A 21100-nucleotide genomic window follows, 5' to 3' on the forward strand; every position below is an offset into this window, starting at 1 on the left:
CCCTCTTCCTCTCTTCTTCCCTCCCTTTCAGCCTCTCTCCCCCTCCCCCTCTCCTTCTCAATCCCTCTCTCTCCCTCCTTCCCTCTGTTTCCCTCTCTTAATCCCTCCCTCTTCCTCTCTCTGAGTGAACACCCTGCCCCTATGACCACTAAATTTTTTTTTTTTCTTTTTCCCGGTGTTGGGATTCAAAATCGGGCCCTGCTACCCATGTGGCAGGCACTCTGCTGCTGTGCCCCCCACCCCACCCCCACCAGTTTCACCTTTCATGCTGGCTCCTTAAATTCCCTGGGACTTCAACCTGTGACTCTCTTGCCTCGGTTTCCCTTATCCCTTCCCCCACCCCAGTGCCACTAGACCAGGCTCAAGTTTTCAGATTTTTTTTTTCCTCCTGCCACTGGAACAGAGTCAGTTCTGATCTTGGCTCTTCTCCCCCCCCCCCCCCCCCCCCCCCCCCCCCGGAAACACACCTTGCTGTTCCTATAGGTCTGTTGTGAGGCCTCTTTGGTTCAGTTAGGAAAAACAAAAAAAGCAACAGCCTCCTCCCCGTGAGTGAGTCCCTGGCCTGAGGCCTGTCCCTGCTCAGCTCCAAGCTGCCTTCGTGGAGCAGGTTATTTTATCTATCTATCTATCTATCTATCTATCTATCTATCTATCCATCTATCTATCTACCTATCATCTATCATCTATGATCTACCTATCATCTATCACCAATCATCCACCCACCCATCTGTCTGTCTGTCTGTCTCTTTATCTATCTGATGGAGGTGGGTATGGAATTCAAGGCCTTGCACACGAAGCGAGCCACCCCCTGGCCTCTCACGGCTGTTGTGTCCCTGTCAGGGCCCCTCCAGGCCCTGTCTGCTTGATTAAGGTGTGGAAGGCAGTAGTTTTCAGAAACTCTTTTCTTCACATTCCTCAGTATCTCTTCCTCCCCTCTCCACCCCAATCCAGCACCCTGGACACCAGGTAGGAGGGAGGAAGGGCCAGGGGGAGAGGTGGGCAAGATTCTCTCTGCCACTTCCTGCTGGGCAGGGCTGTGGGGTACCACACCTGGGACCAGAATGCAAACTTTTATATCCACAACAAAGGTAGCTTGCAGTTTCTTTTTCTTTCTTTCCTTTCCTTCCTCTCTTTTCTTTCCTTCCTTTCTCTTATTCTTTCTTTCCTTCCTTTCTCTTTTCTTTCCTTCTCCCTCTCTTTTCTTTCTCTCTTTCTCATTTGTTTGCTTTTAGCGAATCCCCGAGAACTGCCTCTTTTGGCTGTGGAGGAAACCCGGGCTCCATGTGGTGGCCACCTTGGTGTCACCAGCCCTCCAGCTGTCCTCAGATCTTAGCTGGGAAGCTCTGGTCGATCAGGAGCTCTTCCTAGAGATGAGGCCAGCAGACCCTGTCTCACCCTGCCCCAGCCTGGCAGCCTTCTGGGCACACCAGAGTGGAGGGACTGGCCAGGGTGGCAGGAGACACGGCAACTCCACCTTCTGGGAACTTCAGACTGGGCTACGTTGAGACCCTGCTCCAGGGAGACAAATGCGTGAGACTTGCCTATTAGAGCTGAATGCTCTCCTGTCCACCTAGCACTTGGGGAGGCAGAGGCAGAGGGATGGTGGCTGTGAGTTTGAGGCCAGCCTGGGCTACAGAGCGAGTCTGGGACAGCCAGGGCTATACAGGGAGACCCTGGGGCAAGGGGAAGAGGATGAATTAAAGTCAGGTGGGAGCAAGCAGATTGCTGTGAGTTCGGGGGGCCAGCCTGGTCTACACAGAGAGACTCTGTCTCAGAAACACCAAAACCACAAACCAAACCAAAAAAACAATACAGAACAAAACAAAAAACATTATGTGGCTTGTTCTACAGTGGAATGAAGAGACAGCCACACACAAGGCTCTCCACCTCCCCCAGATTCACTTATTTTTTTCCTGCTGGGAGACCAGCTGTTGATCCTGCGACGTAGGCCAGCCTAGCCTCAAGGTTACAGCAATCCTTCCTCGGTGACCCTACTGCTATTTGAGATTTGCGCCTAGAGCGGGCCCTCAGTCCTGCTGTCATCTGGGATGCTGGACGTACTCCACCCCCCCCCCCCCCCCCCCCCGCTAAGCCAAGATGGCAGTTTCTCCTTTTCCCTGGTCCTGGATGAGCACAGGGGCAGAGAGTGGGTAGGCTGTGGCCCCCCAGAGACTATGTTGGCTAAATGCTTTGCTGCAGAGGACAGTGCGGTTTAAGAAGCTGAGGTGAGCCTGAGCCTAAAAACCAATCTACCTGCGATGGGTTTGTTTCTCTAGAACAGAAAGGACAGAAGGAAAAGAAAACTCACATTTATACATTTCACACTTGGGATCTTTAATTTTTTTTTTGAGCAGACAACTGTAGGCTCCCTGGCTTTTTCAGTTAGTGTGACAACCTTCCATAATCAACTTAGGGCAACAGCCTTCCATAATGAACTCCATAGAGAGACAGTGGTCAAAGAAAGTGGAATGAGAGAGAGCACATTCACAGAACGGAAACCCACACTCCCCCCACCCCCAACATCCATGAGAACACACGAACACACGTGAGTTCCTTGATCAGTGCGACAGTGTTTCCGTGGTCCTCGGGCAGGGTGGAGGCTCCTCACATGATGCGCAGGCCCTGGATGGAGGACTCCAGGGTCTGGAAAAGGCAGAGAGCTGTCAGCCCTGGGGACCTTGGTTGCCTGCCACACTGCTGTACTCCCCGGCCTCAGCACCTGGAGTCTCCTGCCCCAAGAGCTCACATCACCTCCCGCTGCACAGCCTCCCTCCTTCCTCCCTACCTTTTTTCCTCCCTCCCTCCTTCCTACCTTCCCTCCCTCCCTCTTCTCCCCCTCACTGCCTGGCTCTGGCTCGCCTGGAACTCCAGATAGACCAGGCTGCCTCCAACTCACAGAGACCAACCCTCCTCTGACTCCTGGAATTAAAGACATGTGTCCCTAGGTCTGGACCTTAATTTCAACATTTATGTATGTCATTTTGTTCTTGTTTTGAGACAGGGTCTCTCCGTGTGGCCCTGGCTGTCCTGGACTCGCTCTGTAGCCCAGGCTGGCTTCAAACTCAAAGAGATCCTCCTGCCTCCACCTCCCCAAGTACAGGGGACACAGGCGTGTGCCACCATGCCCGGCTTATTTATATGTATGTGTATGATGTTTGCTTGTATGTACATAGGTATGTATGTATGTACCACATGTGTGCCTGGTATGTGCAGAGGGTGGAAGAGCATCAGATTCCGTGGACCTGGAGTGACAGTTGGTTGTGAGCTGCCATGTGGGTGCTGGGAACTGAATCCTGAGTCATAGGCAAGTGCTCTTAACTGCTGAGCCATCACTCCAGGCCTTGGTGAATGTGCGTCCATGCGTGTGTTCCTGTGTATGTGTGTGTGTGTTCTATCTTCTCAGCTCATTGCATTATTTCTTTTTGGGGGGAGGGGGAGAAGGTCCTATCATCTAGCTCAGGCTGGCAGCAAGCTCAGAGAAATCCCTCTGCCTCAGCCTCCCAAGCCCGGGCATTCCAGGACTGAGTCCAAGGGCAACTATGTACACTGTGAAGCTGTTGTCTGTGCACAGCTACGTGGGCTACTGGCTTCAACACGGCACCGAGCTTTCCTGAGGAGGAGGTCAGCTTGGAGCCACCACCGACCCACCAGCTGGGAGCTGTGCTCCTCTCGACTTAGGGACTCCGGGGCCAGCTCTTCTGACAGGTGCTGTGGCAGGGCAGCTCAGTGGAGAGTGTGCGCATGGCCCAGGCTGCACCCTGGTGATGGTCGACCATCACCAGGGAGACATACCTTGAAATCCCAGATCATCATGGCCCCGTCAATGCCGGTGGTGCAGAATTTGCGACAGTCCTGCTTGTCTACCTCATAAATGGACACCTGGCTGAAAGAAGAGCAGGACTGTGAGGTCTGTGGAGGGAGTGAGGCCATTCCCCCAAGCCCCGAATCGACAGATGGCTGGGGGTGCACTAGGCTCCAGATCCCTCAGGGCCACACGATGAGACCCTGTCCCAGAGCAAGAGGTCTCACTTGCCCAGGATGTGGCCCAGCGGGTAGGCCTGAGACTATACCAGGCCCTGACCGGGTCCCCAATGCCACATATACTGGGTGCTGGTGCTTGCATGGAGCCCTAGCCATCTGAAGGTGGAGGCTGGAGGTTACAAGTTCAAGGTCAGGGGCCTGTAGGGAAGGGCTCAGAGGGTGAGAGTGCCGGCTACTCTTTCAGAGGTCCTGAGTTTGAGTCCCAGCACCCACATAGTGGCTCATGACCATCTAATGTCAAAGGAGAGGGAAAAGAAGGGAGGGAGGAAGAGATAGAGAAGGAGAGAAAGGGAGAGAGAGGGAGGGAGGAAGGGAGAGAAAGAGGAAGGTAGAGAAGGAGAAAGGAGAGAAAGGGAGAAAGTGAGGGAGAGAGAGGGAGAGAAAAATAAAGAGGGAGGGAGAAGGGAGAGGGAGAAAAAGGGAGAGAGGCAGAGAGAAGAAGGGAGAGTGGGAGAGAGGGAGCAAGAGAAAGAGAGAGAGAAAGGGAGAGAAGGGAGAGAGAGGGAGAGAAAGGGAAAGAGGGAGGGAGAAGAAGGGAGAGGGAGAGAGAAGGGAGAGTGGGAGAGAGGGAACAAGAGAAAGAGAGGAAGGGAGAGAGAGGAAGGGAGAGAAGAAGGGAGAGAGAGGGAGAGAAAGGGATAGAGGGAAAGGGAGAAAGAGGCAGAGAGGCAGAGAGAGAGGAAGGTAGAGTAGGAGATAGAGGGAGAGAGAGAGAAGGAAAAAGAAGGAGGGGGAAGAGAAAGGGGGAAGGAGGGGAAGGGAGAGGGAAGGGGAAAGGGAGGGAGGAGAGGGGGAATGGAGAAGTATGGGAAAGGGGAAGGAGAAGGAAGCAGGAGAGAGGAGAGCGAGGGAGGGGAAGGGAGAGAGAGGGGAAGGCAGCAGGAGAAGGAGAGGAAGGGAGGGAAAGGGGAGGGAGGAGAGGCCATGCCCTCATCATAGGGGTGGGTAGGGACAAGGCAGGGCTCAGCAGATGCAGGACACAAAGAACTGTTTTCTCCTTCCAAGCTCAGTCGTGACCAGAGCATGGCTGAAGCCAATTGGTCCCCAACAAGGCCTCCTAGAGCAGACTGCTGGGGGCAGCCAGAGCCCAAAGCCCAGAGCCTTCCTGGTGTCTGAAATCGGCCTTGGTGAGTCCCCAGTTCCATCCCAAGTCCACAACCCCCAGATGCCAGCACAGCTGGGCAGATGGGGGGAAACCCCGGGTAAGCCAACCGTCTGGAGAGCTTCCAGGGTCAACCTCCTTCTCTTCAGATGCAGCTGGCCCTCGAACGGTGGAGGCCACAGTGCAACCCATGACAATGGCCTTTACACACTTTCAGGTTGTTATTAGTTCATTATGCTGTGTGTTTGGTATCCAGGTCAGAGGACGACTGTGAGAATCTGTTCTCTCCCTTCTCCGACGGGCTCCGGGCAGCACACGCACCTTGTTCAACTTGGCAAGAGCCTGGACCCATGGGCCTGGGCCACCATGCCCAGCACGGACCTGATTCCCCCTCAGCCAGCCAGGCCTGTGCTGCCGGGAGCCATGCCCCCCCACCCCGAGTGCTGGGTGCCACAAGCACTCTGCAGGGCACAACAAGGAGGCGCTGGCCGCCCCCTTTTGTTGTGGAGAGACAGGGTTTCACTATGTAGACCAGGCTGGCCTGGAGCTTACCATGTAGACCAGCCCGGCGTGGAGCTCACCGTGTAGACCAGCCCGGTCTGGAACTCAGTGTGTACACTAGGCTGGCCTTGAACTCAGATTCACAGCTGCCTCTGCCTCCTGAATGCTCGGGATTAAAGGCTGTGCCACCCCCGGCCACCCCTGCCTATCACAAGCTGATGGGCAGGACCAGGTCACCCCCGTCTGTCACCCCGACCCACGTGATGCTGTTCTGGTGCAGAGTCTCCAGGGCTGTGGAGTTGCGGTCTTCGGTGGTGGCCCTCTTGTCCATGTTGCGGAAGCGCTCCATGGCCGACATGTTGCGCTGGACGCTCTGCTTGGGGACATCCAGCTTGGACACGAAGCTCAGGCTGCCGAGGTCGTCGTAGCTGAAGAGCATCGGGCAGCAGTCGTGGCCCTGTGACGGGGGGGGGGGGGGGGGGAGGGTTTGGCTGGGGCGGGGGGGTGCGCGGGAGAGGCGAGCGCGGGGGAGGGGGCGGGGTCGCCCGGGAGGGGGGGGGCGGGGGGGGGGGGGGTGTCGGTCAACCCTGGGGGGTTGGGGACCATCTCCTTGCCCAACCCGGGGACGGGTGTCTGGGGGAGGGTGTATGGGGCACATCCTGGGACTGGCACAGGCAGGTGGCACCCCTCGAAGGGTCACACTGCAGGGGAGTGGGGGTGGGGGAGGGTGTGTGGGGTGTGCCCTGGGTCCATCACAGGCAACAGCCCGGGAGGGCGCACACTCACCGCAGCCACAATGCTGTTCTCTGAGACGAAGGACACGCTGAGCAGTGGCAGGAACTCCGTCTTCAGAGTCGACACCCTGCACATGGGGAACGCATGTCACACACAGTTCTGGTTTTCCATGAAGTGCACGCCAGGGACCAAACTCGGGCTGTGCCAGTGTCACGCGAGGGTCCTACCCTGCAGCCCAGGCTGGCCTCGAACTCACAATCCACCTGCCTTAGCTCCCTGGATGCTGGGATCACGGGTCTTCACCACTGTGCCTGGCTCTTGTAAGAGTGTATTTACGTGGAGGAACAAAAGCGTGACACCAAGGTACTGTCTCTGACATGAACTCGGTGGCCTACTCTTTGACCTCCCCCTCCCTGAGGGAGGAGCAGCCTTGCCAGGCCACAGAGGAGGAAAATGCAGCCAGTCCTGATGAGACCTGATAGGCTAGATGGAAGGGGAGAAGGACCTCCCTTAGCAGTGGACTTAGAGAGGAGCAGGGAGGAGATGAGGGAGGGAAGGATAATGGGGAGGGAGGAATGATGGGAAGGGAGGGAGGGACGATGGGGAGGGAAGGAGGGGGCTACAGCTGGGCTACAAAGTAAATAAACTATAATTAATATAAAAAATAAAAATTTAATTTAAAAACAAAAACAAAAAACACAAAAAAGCTTAACACCACCAAAGCAGTCCCAGAGCACAGTTCTGCCATGGTGACCCTTTCATAAGAAAACTAGTTAAGCCAGCGTGGGGAGGAACCACGTCTGAGCTGTCCCCACCACTGAGTCCTCATGGGGTGGCCATCCCCCAGGGAACACTCCTGGGCTGCCCATGGGAAGGGTGGGCTTCAGGCTTCTTCCTTTGCCACTGAGCCACCTTTCACCGCAGTCTGGTGATAAACCACAATTCGGGTTCTCCCTGTAGACCCCAGGTGGCATGAGGGCAGGAGGAAGATGGTTCCTCTCCTGTTTGGGGTGGTGTCAGGGGAAAAAGCTGAGGACGTGTGTGTGCCAGGTGGGAGCAGCTTTGGCCCTGGTTTCTGAGACCAGGCTGGCCTTGAACTCCTTAGCCTTCTGCCTCCATCTCCCAGGCCACTACGTGCCATCCCATCTCCCCTAAGGGCTGGTGGGTACCATGGATGGGGGGGAGACAGTCAGGCGTCTATGGTGTTATCGTCCCAGCCATCGTCTTCATCAGGGCAGCGGGGACCGGGCCTGCTGGCTACTGGTACTGCCTGAAGGGTGGGGGGCGGGTTACTGACCCCCACTGGGACCCGGCTGCTCTATCCTGGGCCTCTCGGCCAGCTATATACACTCCCTCTAGCTGCAGTGGAGAGCCAGCATGTCCAGATGGCCAGTTGTATACACTCCTCCTAGCTGCAGTGCTCTAGGCTACTGTGTCCAGAGTGTGGGTGTCCAGCTGTATACACTTCCCCTACCTGCTCTGGTCTAGGAGAGCCAGTGTGTCCAGGTGGCCAGCTGTTTACACTGCCCCGAGCTGTCTACACTCCCCCAGCTATCTACACTTCCCCCAGCTGTCTTCACTTCCCCCAGCTGTCTGCTCTGCCTGGGCCTGGGACCATCATCAGCTGGGCACCACATTCCCAACCCCCCCAGCCAGGCGAGAACTCACTGCATGCTCTTGGAGGCGTCGGCAACTGACACCGTACTGTCGTGGCTGACCCAGGCCAAGCGGCTCCCACTGGCCGAGAAGCTGACACCGTGCACCCAGCCGCCAGCGCCGCTGCCGCCGAACTCCACCATCAGCTGCCCGAAGGGCATCTTGGAGCCCCATGGGGTGCTGGCTGGCTTCTCATCCACCTCCTTGATGTAGGCTGAGAACACTCTGTTGTGGAGAGTGCAGGGGAGGAGGCAGGAGGCGGGTCAGGATGGGTGGATGCAGGAAAGGACAGCCTGGGATGCCCTTGCTGGACCAGGACCCGAGTTCGGATGTGCATCACCCACAGGGAGCCCGGAGATGGCAGCCTGCTCCGGAACCCAGCACGGAGCTGGGTGGACACGGGTCATGGGCGCACACGCATGCACACACACAAACATACACACAGATAAAGCTAGAGGGAACACACCCAACAAAGGGCTGAGAGAGGCAGGCCTGCCCCTGCCAGCAGAGGGCTGGCTCCCCACCTAGGCTCCACTGTCACCTCCGAGGCCTTAGGAATAAGAGGGACGGGGAAGGGCAAAATCTGCCTCCTCTGGCCTCTTTTGATTCTCTGGGAAGCATCTGAAGGTATGTGCGCCCCCTGGAGGCCACAGCAGGAAGACCAGGAGTCCAAGGTAGCCCAATGAGGAGGAGGAGAAGCAGGAGGAGGAGGAGGAGGAGAAGGTGAAGAAGGAGAAGGAGGAAAAGGAGGAGGGAAGAGGAAGGGGGAGCCTGAACCTCAAGACTCCCTAAAACAACTCTGGGCTGCATGCCTTTAATCCCAGCTCTGGGAGGTAGAGGGATCTCTGTGAGTTCAAGGCCAGCCAGGACTACAAAGCAACTCATATAAAACCCTGTCTTCAAAACCAAACCAAACCTCTAGTTCCCTACGTCCAACTTCCAAATGACAGTGGCAGCTGAAGGGCTAGAGGGTGAGGGGTGTCTATCGACCTGTCCAGACAGTCCAGTCCTGTCTTATTTGTTGGGAGAGCCAGATGACCCTGGGGAAGTAACGGACCACAAACTCCTGAGCACAGAACCTGGAGACCACCTTAGCTCCACCTTCACTACCCAGCTTTTTCTTCACGGTGCTGAGGACTGAACCCTGGCATTTTGCTGCAGGCTTGGCCAATGCTCTGCCACTGAGCCACACTGCCTGTTTTCTTTCTTTCATTTAGTTATTAAGCCTGAATATAACGACAGGGCTGGTTTTCTGGAAAACTTTCACACGGGCCAGTGGGTCCCAACCTTCCTTGAGTTGTGGTGCCCCACCCCGGAAAACTATTCTCCTTGTTGCTCTGTAACTGCAAGTTTGCTACTGATATAAAGTGTAACGTAAGTTCGTTCTGATGGTCTTGGGTGGCCCTCGTGAAAGGGTCATTTCACCCACGGAGGAGTCATACTCCTCAGGTTGGGAAACCCTGATACACAGTCAACAAAAAACAGTGAATTCTTTGCTTTTCCTTTCGCTAAGGGGAAAGGGCCCTGTTGAAGGACAAAGGTTTTAAAGAGCAACCCATGGCATGATTCTTAAAGCTCTAGCAGGGTGGCGAGTCTCCTCTAGCAGAGGGCTAAAGACAGAGGGAACACTGTCTGTACACCCTTAGGGTCATGTGGCTAAAGTCAGGTTCTATGTCATCTGCAGTCTGTGGTCTAGGAAACAAAATTTGAACCTGAAATCATCCAAGAAAGAAGATGGCGGGCATGAAGTTGCAGACTTGTAATTCCAGGACAAGGAGCTGATGGAGGATGTGAGCTCCAGACCAACCTGGGCTTCTTGCTTCCAGCTTCTTGTCCCATCAAAATCCAGAGAAGTAGACTGAAGAGATGGCTCAGTGGTTAAGACACTCGCTGTTATTGAAAAGAACTGGGTTGGGCTCCCAGCACCTGTATCAGGTGGCTCACAACCACCTCTAGCTCTTGGGCATCTCTTAACTCTTTCTGGCCTTTGCCAGGCATGCATACCCACATGCACACAGATAAACAAAATAAATCGACTTAAAAACTGAGGACAGACTGAGAGAGAGATGGACAGGTGGAAACAGCATGAGCTCACCCAGCACTTGAGACTACCGATTCTGCCTGAAACCCCTCATTGTGCCAGCCAGGCTGCTGTGCCCAGTGACCTGCTGCAGCTCCTGCTAACCCTCCAGCCAGGTCCATCGTATCTTCCGCCACTTGCTCTGCTCATCACTGTGCACCAATTCACTGTTCTTTTTGTTTGTTTGTTTGTTTTTCTCTTTCTTGAGACAGGGTCTCACATAGCCTGCCCTCAATCTCAGTCTGTAACTGAGGGGGACCACGAGCCTCTCATCTTTGCTCCACATGCAGTGCTTGCTGTACCTGCTGGCCTTCTGCAGCGCTGGGGAATGGAAACCAGCTCGGCAAGTTCTCTACCTGCTGAGCCACATGCCAGCACCAGCTCCTTTTCTAGACCAGGAAGTTCCTTTATCACCGAGCCGCTCACAGGGTACTGCACTTTGCAAATAAAGGAGCCCAATGGGCACTTGTCCATGCTAACAGGCAGTGCCCACTTATCCTTACCTGCATTTGAAGTCACAGGACCCTGCAGCCAGCAAAATGTTGTTGGGGTGCCAGTCCAAGCTGAGGACCGTGGAGCGAATAGGCTTCTTAATGTGCTTGCTCACCCACCTGAGGAAGGAGAAAACCTAGTTTACACTGTCCTCACAGGCAAAAACAACAGCATTTTCCAAGCCACCCCATAAACCTCCTTCAAATAAAACTGAACTGTATGTTTATAAACACCATTTAAATTCTGAAATCCACAGGAAATGTCAGCTACATTTACTGTGGTAAGTTCTCTTTGCAGAATCACTTAATGATCTAAGGCTGTCCTCTGACTTATGCCTGAGTAATTTTATGGGCTCCCTACAGTGCACAGCTGCTCCTGCTGAAGGCTGCCTTGCCCTCTGTCAGGGAAGAGTTTCCTAAACACAGTTCAAGCTGGCCTCCAACTTGCTTTGAACCACACACTGATCTCAAAGTCAAGCTAGAATTACAGGCCTGTGCACCACACTGGCCTGAGGGGCTGATGTAGAGCCCACGTTCAGGATCTACATCCGTGACCACAGTAAGGTCCAGTCCACCTACGACCTCTCAGCGAACACACACAGTCAACTGCTCCAAGGCAGTCAGGAGGAAATGCTTCCTACATGAATTACGAAAAGTCGGGGGCTGGAAAGGGAAGGATAGAGAGGAAGGGATGAAGGAGGAAGTGGAGGGAGGAAAGAAGGAAAGGGAGATTAGCATTGCTCACCAGTCGTTTTCAGACTCAAAGTAACAGACGGAGATGAGGCGGGCTCCGCTCCCCACAGCGAACTTGTTCTCCAGTGGGGACCACTTCACAAAAGTGGCCGCGCGGTTGATCCTCAGGATGACCAGGGTGGGCTTCCAGATGCCATCTTTCAGACTCCACACGTAGGCATTGCGGTCTGCCCCGCAAGTGACGATGCGGTCGCTCTTAGGAGCCCAGTCAATACCTGCAGAGTGACACGAGTCACCTGCTGCCTGTGCCTGGCCAATTACAAGGGACCAGGCTGTTGGCAGGTGAGGGCTCGGCACGGGGTGTCCAAGCTGATAGTGGTTTCCTCCCACCCATCTCCTTTACGTGGTTATCACCCCACACAAAACCAAGGCCCCTTCCCTCCCCAGCATCTGGGAGGACTCAGGACCCTCGCAAAGCCAGGCAGAACAGAACTGGGGCGCTAATTTACTCTAGATCCTTCTGCTTCTACCTCCTAGTACTGGGATTATAGACCCCATCATGCCTAATCCACACACTTTGGCTTTTCAAGACAGACTTTCTCTTATAATAGTACTGTCTGTTATAGAACTCACTTTGAGGACCAAGCTGGCCTTGAACTCAGAGATCTACCTGTCTCTGCCTCCTGAGTGCTGGGCCTAATGGTGTGCACCATACACCTTTTTTTAAAATAATCATGTAAGATTTCTATAATAAAATAGTTTTGGTCTCCTTTGTTTTTGTCCAAAACTGTCATCAAGTGTCTTTCTTGATTATTCTCCAGCTTTAATTGTTGAGGGTGGATCTCACTGGATTCAAAGCTCGTCAGGCCCTGCTAGTCTAGCTACCTAGCTTGAGCTGGGGATCCCTGACTGCTCCTTCAGAGAGCTAAGATCTGGGAAGCAGCCTGCCCAGCATTTATGTGGGTCCCAGAGGTCTCAATTCCAGCCCTCACACTTACACAGACAAGGGCTTATACACACTAAGTGGTCTCTCGGGCCACTTTTAAAAAATGATTATGATGATGACTAGTATTAGTCTTTTAATAGCTCTGGATGTCCTGGAACTTACTATGTAGATGAGGCTGGTCTCTAACTCAGGGAGTTCCTACTGCCTCTGCCTCCTGAGAGCTGGGATTAAAGGCATGTATTACCATGCCCGGCTTTAGAAAAATACGTTTAAGTAGCTGAGAACCAGGCAGTGGTCCACATCTTTAATCCTAGCACTTAGGAGGCTGAGGTGGGGGATCTCTGTGAGTTCCAGGCCTGATCTACAGAGTGAGTGCTAAGACAGCCATGGTTACACAGAGAGACCTTGTTTCAAAACATGAAAAGAAAGAGAAAGAAAGGAAGAAAAGAAGGAAGGGGGAGAGATAGAGAAAGGAAGAAGAGAAAGGAAGAGAGAAAACTCAGTAAATGCTATGGCCTGAACTGGGAAGGTGCATTTAACTTGACCAGGCTCTGTACTTATGCATTTGGAAGCATCACACTGAGCCGCATTACCTGTGATGTGTCCATTATGCTCCTTCAGCTCATGAGCTTTTGTCCACTGACTCCCATTCTTCTTGTAGATGTGCACTTCATGATTATTGGGGCTAAGGGCGATCTCTGGAGGAAGAAGGCAGCATGACTGTTAGCCCATGGCTATCCCTTGTTAGTCTCTGCAGCACTGAGGAGGGAGGCCAGAGAGATGAGACTGCAAGGGAGGCTCGCTGCAGCCCCATTCCCACACAGAAGCAGCAGCAGGGCACACTTACGGGTGCGATCCCTGTTCCAGGCGTGGCAGGTGATCGGCTCCAGCAGAAACTGATGCAGAGACATGGTTCTGATGGCCCTCGAAGGTCAGCCGGCTGTGATGAGCAACAGGAAAGGAAACGCCTCAGATGTCATGCAATCGGTGTCACCAACCTATGTGGGGATGAGCGCAGCCCTCATCTCCCATTAGATCAAGACTCCATCTCAGTGCAAAAATTAATCATGTAACCAGGACTGGCGCAGTCACCACCAGTGTGGAATTTATTCTCAAGGGTCAACCATGAACTCTACAATCACAGGTTAGGGGACAGCACATGGCAACCTGAAAGCAAGGACTGAATTTGTCATCCACACTTTTAAGAACAAAATAGATCATCATGGCAGAAGGCACTGGGGCTGTAGCAGAATGTGGCAGGCCCTGGGTTCAGTGCCCACTGCAGAAAGAAGGAAGAAGAATGGGGTCTGAAGAGATGGCTCAGCAGTTAGCAGTGCACACTGTTCTTTAAAGGACCTGAGTTAGGCCACAATGAGTGACTCACAACCACCTCTAACTCCAGGTCTAGGGGATCCAGTGTCCTCTTCACCTGCACTCATAGGACACAGCCCAGAGACACACAAATACAAAGAATTTTAAAATAAAAACAAATCTGAGCAAGTGTGTGGCACACACCCTTAGTCCCAGCACTCAAGAGAAAGAGGCAAGAGGAACTCTGGGAGTTTAAAGCCAGCCTGATCTACATAGTGAATTCCATGCTCGCCTGGGCTATGGAATGAGACTCTTCCTTAAAAGAAAGTCAATCAATAGGTCAGTTAGTCAGTCTAACAGGAAGCTACAGAACCATCCTGGATATACCTTAGAAGATGATCAACCAAGCTATGAAGCACACCTGCAGAACACATTTACTATAAAGCCATTCAAGGTCTGGACCTCACTTTTAGTTTACTGGAGATAAAGGGAAAGGACCCTGCAAAACAAAGTCAAACCAATGCAGGCCTTCAGATGTATTCAGCAGTTAAAGTGCCTGCTGTAAAAGCCAGATGGCCTGAGCTAACCCCCAATCCCCAGGAATACTGGGGACAGAAGGAGATGCCTCTGTGGTCCCACTGACCCTTCAGGGAGACAGCAGGTGGAGACAGGAGAGCTTGCAGCGGGTAAACTGGCCAGCCAAAGGTGACACGGTGGCATGCAACAGAAGGGTCTGTGGCAAACATGGTGGAAGGTGAGTACTGACACCTAAGGCTGTCCTTCAACTTCTGGGCACGCTGTGGCATGTTCCCATGCATGCACATCACAAGCACACACTCACAGTTCACATGCCTGTGCTGATTATAATTGGTATGTTTAAATATAGCCATAAAAGACACGTGCTGAGAAACAAATTTGAATTTGAACTCGATTATTATATAACAGCATGAAATTATCTTCACTTCCTATTTATGATAATGGAGTTGCCCTCGGCAGGAACAAGTCTTGGCGGTGACAGATTGATGGATGATGTGTTTCGGATGAAATGTCCTTTCTTCTCACTTTGTAGCCTTGGCTGCCTGGAACTCACTATAGACCAGGCTGGCCTCACAGAGATCCTTCTGGCCCTGTCTGCTAAATGCTGTGATTACTGTCTTTTCATGTGAGATAGGGTCTTACTATGTAGCCCAGGCTGGCTTCCAATTAATAAAAGAGGTGAAGAGCAGGATTACTTCCACAGCTGTTGTACTAGTCAATTTCTATAACTGAACATACATTTAGGCATGGCTTTCTATAGTCATTGGGCTATTTTAAGCCTCACTTTTGTACCAAGCAAAATAAACCTTCATTCACATGCTGACAACTTTAATCCCTGAACTGCAGGTGATATTTAAGTGATGTTTGGAAATCTTAACAAGCTCAAGAGGAGAGAGAAAGGGAAACACCAAAGGTTGTTCTGGGCCCTTGGGAGACAGAAGGATCTCTCTGAGTTCCAGGTCAACCAGGACTACACAGTAAGACCCTGTCTCAGACAAAACAAGCAAAAACCAGGCTTCCATTGTGCCTGCCCAGCACTGAGGGATGAAAAGGACTAAAGGAACAGGGTGACTTGCTGAGCTCCCACTCTCTTCAGCTTTCACTTTTCCTCTTTCTGTGGTGCTGGTGAACCAACCTATTGTACACACCAGGCAAGTGCTCCACCAACTCAACCACATTCCCAGCCTTCATGGGTGGTCATTTCAGTGTCTTGGTAAAACGGGCTCTGGAGACAAGATGCCTGAAGTTTGAATCTTGGCCTTGACACACACATAAAGAGATGCTGGGACAGTCTTTCCTCATTCCACCTGTAAAGTAGGTCTCCAAGCATGGCAGATCAACACCAGCCACAACTGATCCCAGTTACTCAGTTCTCTGGTTGTCTGGGTTGTAAGCCTAGCCTCTACTACCAGCTTAGTAAATTAGTTCTCTGTGATTCATTTGATTTCTCATTGCTCTTATTACCCAACCCAGCAGTACTAGATGCTCCAACAAGGGTTCATTCGAAATTCCAGCTTCACTGGACCATTCTCCACTTCTGGGGAGAAACTCTTTTGACTTAGGAGTTAGCATTAGGAATGGCTATTATATTATTATTATATCTTTAATTTTACATATTTATTACAATTTATTCACTTTGTATCCCCGCTGCAGCCCCAGGAATGGCTCTTAATTTATTCTGATATTATTTGAACAGCTACTCTGGGTCAGGAATTAATGTCAGCAACTCGAACTCACATGGAACTAACGGAAAAAAGCGGACCAACCCGGAGAAACTGAGACACCGAAGAAACCAACCTTCCCCTGGTCATCTGGCAAAGTGAGAGGGAGTCAGATGGGCACTAAGGGGCTCCTACATCAAGGACTCTACGCTGATGAACAGGGGCGTAGAGAAGGCAGGGGAGGGACTAGAATAGAGCAAAGGAATCTTAAGGTGACTGGAGAAAGATGGCTTTTCTCTTGATAGAGAAGGGATCGCAGGATGCTCTAGGCAGCCGAGCCACGCGAGCAGACGCTCGGGGTCGGGGTCGGGGTCGGGTGTGATGGGGGTCGGGTTGATGGGGTGTAGGTGGGGTGGGGACCCGGATGCAGCAGATTCACCGCGAAGTACAGACATCTGGGCCCCTCCGTCCGCGACCAGCGCAGCAGTGCCCCGGCCCCGCCGACCCCGCTCCCCCACAGAAAACACGACTGACCGAGGCGACCAGAGCGGACGCCAGGCCCTGCGGCTCCTTACCCGGGTCTGGGAGGTCAGGAGGCCGGAGCGGGCGATTCGCGGACTCTGGTCAGTCGACGCGAACAGGCTCCGGCGAGCGCAGATGGAGGACGGAAGCCGAGAGGGATGGCCGTGAAGGGTCCCGGAAGTGCCCAGGACGCCTGCGCGGGCTGGGGCGCGCAGGCGCAGTACGCAGTGTTTACTGGGGGCTGAATAAAATGCTCCAGAGCGGCAGCAGCAAGTCTGCTTGTGGAACTGGGTCGGAGTTCTACTCAATTCCTTAAGGATGAAAAATATATACATGCACATATATACAAATATACATGCATATACATACATATCTACATACATATTTACATACATATATGTACACATACATCTATACATATATAGAATTATACTCACATATATACACATACATATATACATACATTTATACAATTACACATATATACATACATGCATGCATATAAATATATACATACCTATATGCATACATACATATATATACATTTTTACTTACATATATACACATATTGATGCATACATATATACAATTATACTTACATATATATATACAAACATACATATATACATTTATACATAAATATATACATACATATATACATAATACACATATACATATAAATATATACATATATACATATATACAGACATACACATATATATACAATTACAAATATATACATATATATACATGCATACATATACACATATGTACAATTATACATACACATATCAATATATACACAAATGTATACATATATACAGTTATAGATACATGTATACATACATATATACATATATAATATACACATATACATATATACATACATTTACATACATGCACACATATATGCATATGTACTTATATACAAACATGAGTATATACATAAATATATACATACATATACACATAATATATATATACATATGAATATTGGGGACATTCAGCACCCTACCTACAGCACTGATCCCTAGAATTGCAAAAGGCGAGGGCTGGGGAGATGGCCCAGTGCTGAAGACGTACCTAAGGTTAGCGCCCAGCACCCATTTCAGGCAGCTGAGGAACTCCTGTAGTTCCAGCCCTCGGGGATCTGTCACCCTCTTCTGGTCACCATGGGCACTGTTCCCCCTTTTGCCTGTGATCCCAGAGCTCCAGAGCTCCGGAGGCAGAGACAGGTGGATCTCTGTGAGTTTGAGTCCAGCCTGCTCTACAGAGCGAGTCCAGGACAGCCAGGGCCACATAGAGAAAACTTGTCTCGAAAAACAAAAACAAAAACAAACAAAAAAATCATCTCTTTGAGGGCTCTATGTCATCCCAGAAGCAAAGAGAGCATCAGATGCCAGTGTAGATGGTTGTGAGCCACCATGCAGGTGCTGGGAATCAAACTCAAGACCTCTGGAAGAGCAGCTGATATTCCTAACCACTGAGCCATCTATGCAGCCTCTGAGAGCTTATCTCTTACACTGTTCAGAATACCCTGCCTCAGGAATACAGCCACCCACAAGGGCCTGAGACTTCCTCCATCAATTAACAATCACCATTCCTGAATTTTGGTAGCCTGATACTTACTAATTGACCACCTTCACACCTAAAGGACAAGCTTTGACAGATAAGCATGGCTGGATTCCTTGGCGTCTGACTGGCTTTCCTTTCCTTGGCTGGCTGGGAGCTGCAGCTCACCGCCCTGGCTAGTGTCACAAGGAGGGTCGTCCGCCACCTCCTTTGTGACTAGACTGTAAGTGTTCCTTCCACCACATGTGTGCACTTTGATCTTTACTATATACACGATAATGTCTCTGTATCTCTCTCCGTCTGTCTCTCTCACTTTTTTAAAATTTTTTATTTAATTTTTCTTTATTAATTACACTTTCTCTCACTTTTTTTTTTAAAGACATGGTTTCTCTGTGTAGCCCTGGCTGTCCTGGAACCCCTCTGTAGACCAGGCTGGCCTCAAACTTGGACATCCACCTGCATTTGTTTTCAAGGTGTGTGGCCCCACTGCCAGGCTCTGTGTCCTTCTCAAAGTTTCATTCAGAAAGTTATTCTCAAAGACCCTTTGTGGTTCTTCAGATTGTTCACTAAAGGAACACATAGTCTTGCTGTACAGATCTCTTTTGGAGGAAACTAATGGTGGCCAGTGCCTTGACCACGTGGCATCACCTTCTTCTAAAACCAATTTTAATTGTCACCTTGACACATAGGAGGCTCATCTGAGAGGAAAGCTTCCACTGGGACTGAGGAATTGTCTAGATTTGATTGGCCTTAGGACATACCTGTGGGAAATTGTCTCAGTTAATGACTGATTCAGGAGTACCAAGCCCATTTCTGGTAGCACTATTTCAACTCTGGTAAACCTGGGTAGTATAAGAAGATTAGTTAAGTGTGAGACTGTGAACAAGCAAATCAGAGAGCAAGCCAGCAAGCAGGGTTGTTCTTCTGTGGGTCCTGTCATGACCTCCCTCATCAATGGATTGTGACCTGAAAGTGTTAAATCAAATCCTTTTCTCTGCAAATTGCTTCTAGGTAGAAAGTTTTATCCTCGCAGCAACAAAGTGAAACCAGAACAGCACCCACCTCTGTGAAGAACTGACGAGGAGTATCAGTTTCATAAAAGATCCTTAGGCCCAGATTTATTAGTTCAATTGGTCTCTTTGTGGAGCTCCAGACCTGTACAGGTCTTTCTATCTCCCCCTTCTTTCATAAGATTCCCTGTACTCTGCTCAAAGTTTGGCTATGAGTCTCAGCATCTGCTTTGATACCCTGCAGGGTAGAGTCTTTCAGAGGCTCTCTATGGTAGGCTCCTGTCTTTTTCCTTATTTTCACCTTCTTCCAATGTCCATATTCTTTGCTTTTCTGAATGAAGACTGAACATCTTACCCAGGGTCCTCCTTCTTGCTTAGCTTCTTTAGGTGTACAGATTTTAGTATGATTATCCTATATTATATGTCTACTATCCACTTACAAGTGAGTATATACCCTGTGTGTCTTTCTGCTTCTGAGATAGCTCAATCAGGATGATCTTTTCTAGTTCCCACCTATTGCCTGCAAATTTTATGATTTCCTTGTTTTTAATTGCTGAGTAGTATTCCATTGTGTAAATGTACCACAATTTCTGTATCCATTCCTCCATTGAGGGACATCTAGGTTGTTTCCAGATTTTGTCTCTGACATGAACTCAGTGGCTGGCTCTTTGATCGCCTCCTTCTGAGGGGGGGGGGAGCAGCCTGACCAGGCCATAGAGGAAGACTATGAAAGACAGTCCTGATGAGACCTGATAGGTTAGGGTCAGATGGAAGGGGAGGACGTCCTTTACTATCAGTGGCCTGGGGAAGGGGAATGGGAGGAGATGAGGTAGTGAGGGAGTGATTGGGAGGGGACGAGGGTGGATCTACAGCTGGGATACAAAGTGAATAAATTGTAGTAAATAAAAAATTATATTAAAAAGGAAATGATAGTAGTTGGTGGATTTTTCCATTATGAAAAACTATATGCAATAAAATATAATTTACACACACACACACACACACACACAGAGAGAGAGAGAGAGAGAGAGAGAGAGAGAGAACTAATGAATAAGGGCAATCTGTTCTCCAGCTGATGTTGGAGGTTACTGAAAGCTACTTTCTGTTCTTTATTACTTTATTTCCCTGTAGCTAAACAATGCTCTCCCAAGAGGGCAATTCTGCCTTCCATTTTCCTGGAGTTTACCTCCCAAGAATGGTCTGTCGTTCAAGGAAGGAACTTTAAGCTGCACGAAGATGGAGGGCAGGAGGTGAGGAAATGGGCAGTCAATACAGTCCCACTGAGTCCCAAAATACCCCCACTGATATCCACTTAGATCAGCACTGCCTCCTAAAATTCTCCCAACAGACACAGTGCATGGAGAAATGAAATGTTTCAGTTGATCAAATGCTTAGCAACCATGAGAAGGTCTGAGTTCCACCCTTACCACTGCTTGAACTGGGGTGTGATTCTGCACACCTGGAATCCCAGTACCCCAGATGTAGAGGCAAGAGGATCAGAAGATCAAGGTAATTTTAGATATATGTGATTTTTAAAGACAATACAGATGGGATACCCTGTCACACAAATACACAAAATCAACTTTTAGCCTCTCTCCTCTCTCTCTCTCTCTCTCTCTGTGTGTGTTTGTGTATGTACAGATGAATGTAGGTGCTCACAGAGGCCAGAAGAGTATGTCAGATCCCCTGGATCTGGAGATACAGATAGTTGTGAATAGTCCAACATGGATGGTGGGAACTAAATTCAGTTCCCCTGGCAGAGCAGCAACTGCTCTTAACTGCTGAGCCATCCTTCCAGTCCTGATTTTTATCTTCTAATTTATGACATTCATTTTCCTGTGCAGTTTGTGAAAACATACTCCAGTCAAAACAGGCAACATGGAAGGGAACACTCGTCACAGATCGTAGAAGAAAACATTTATGTCTCCAGCAGAATCTTATATCTTAACTTTGGTGTTCAGACTTTCTATTGGGTGTGTATCATGTGTGTGTAGCATCTTAGTTACTCTTCTACTTCTTTGATTGAAGAGTTTAAGTTAGCTTGGGTGACTCCATTTTGAAATGAGAAGCCATCTTGACTGGGAACTGAACTCAGGTACCAGGAAATATCACAGAATGTGCACTTGGTAGAAAACAAAGTTAACTCTCCTAGCAACAGCCTCCAGGAAATATCACAGAATAAATACTTGGTAGAAAACAGAGACAATCTCCTTGGCAACAATCAATGAGAATCAATTGGGCA

General features: G+C 50.4%; 1 protein-coding gene across 1 annotated transcript; it reads right to left on the minus strand.

Annotated features, from left to right (window-relative positions):
* Window positions 1–2309: 2309 nt before the first annotated feature.
* On the minus strand, window positions 2310–16449 carry Arpc1a (actin related protein 2/3 complex subunit 1A). The gene is made up of 10 exons (XM_055628680.1): window positions 16330–16449; window positions 13093–13185; window positions 12839–12943; window positions 11352–11574; window positions 10619–10726; window positions 8048–8260; window positions 6431–6506; window positions 5905–6101; window positions 3793–3883; window positions 2310–2643 (listed from the first exon to the last, which is right to left on the minus strand). Exons 2-10 carry the CDS (start codon window positions 13154–13156, stop codon window positions 2605–2607), a joined length of 1116 nt encoding a protein of 371 aa, XP_055484655.1. The 5' UTR covers window positions 13157–13185; window positions 16330–16449; the 3' UTR covers window positions 2310–2604.
* Between the last annotated feature and the right edge of the window lie 4651 nt (window positions 16450–21100).

This window comes from Psammomys obesus, unplaced genomic scaffold, assembly GCF_907164565.1.
Source record: "Psammomys obesus unplaced genomic scaffold, mPsaObe1.curated_primary_1811, whole genome shotgun sequence".
NCBI classification, from domain to species: Eukaryota; Metazoa; Chordata; class Mammalia; order Rodentia; family Muridae; genus Psammomys; species Psammomys obesus.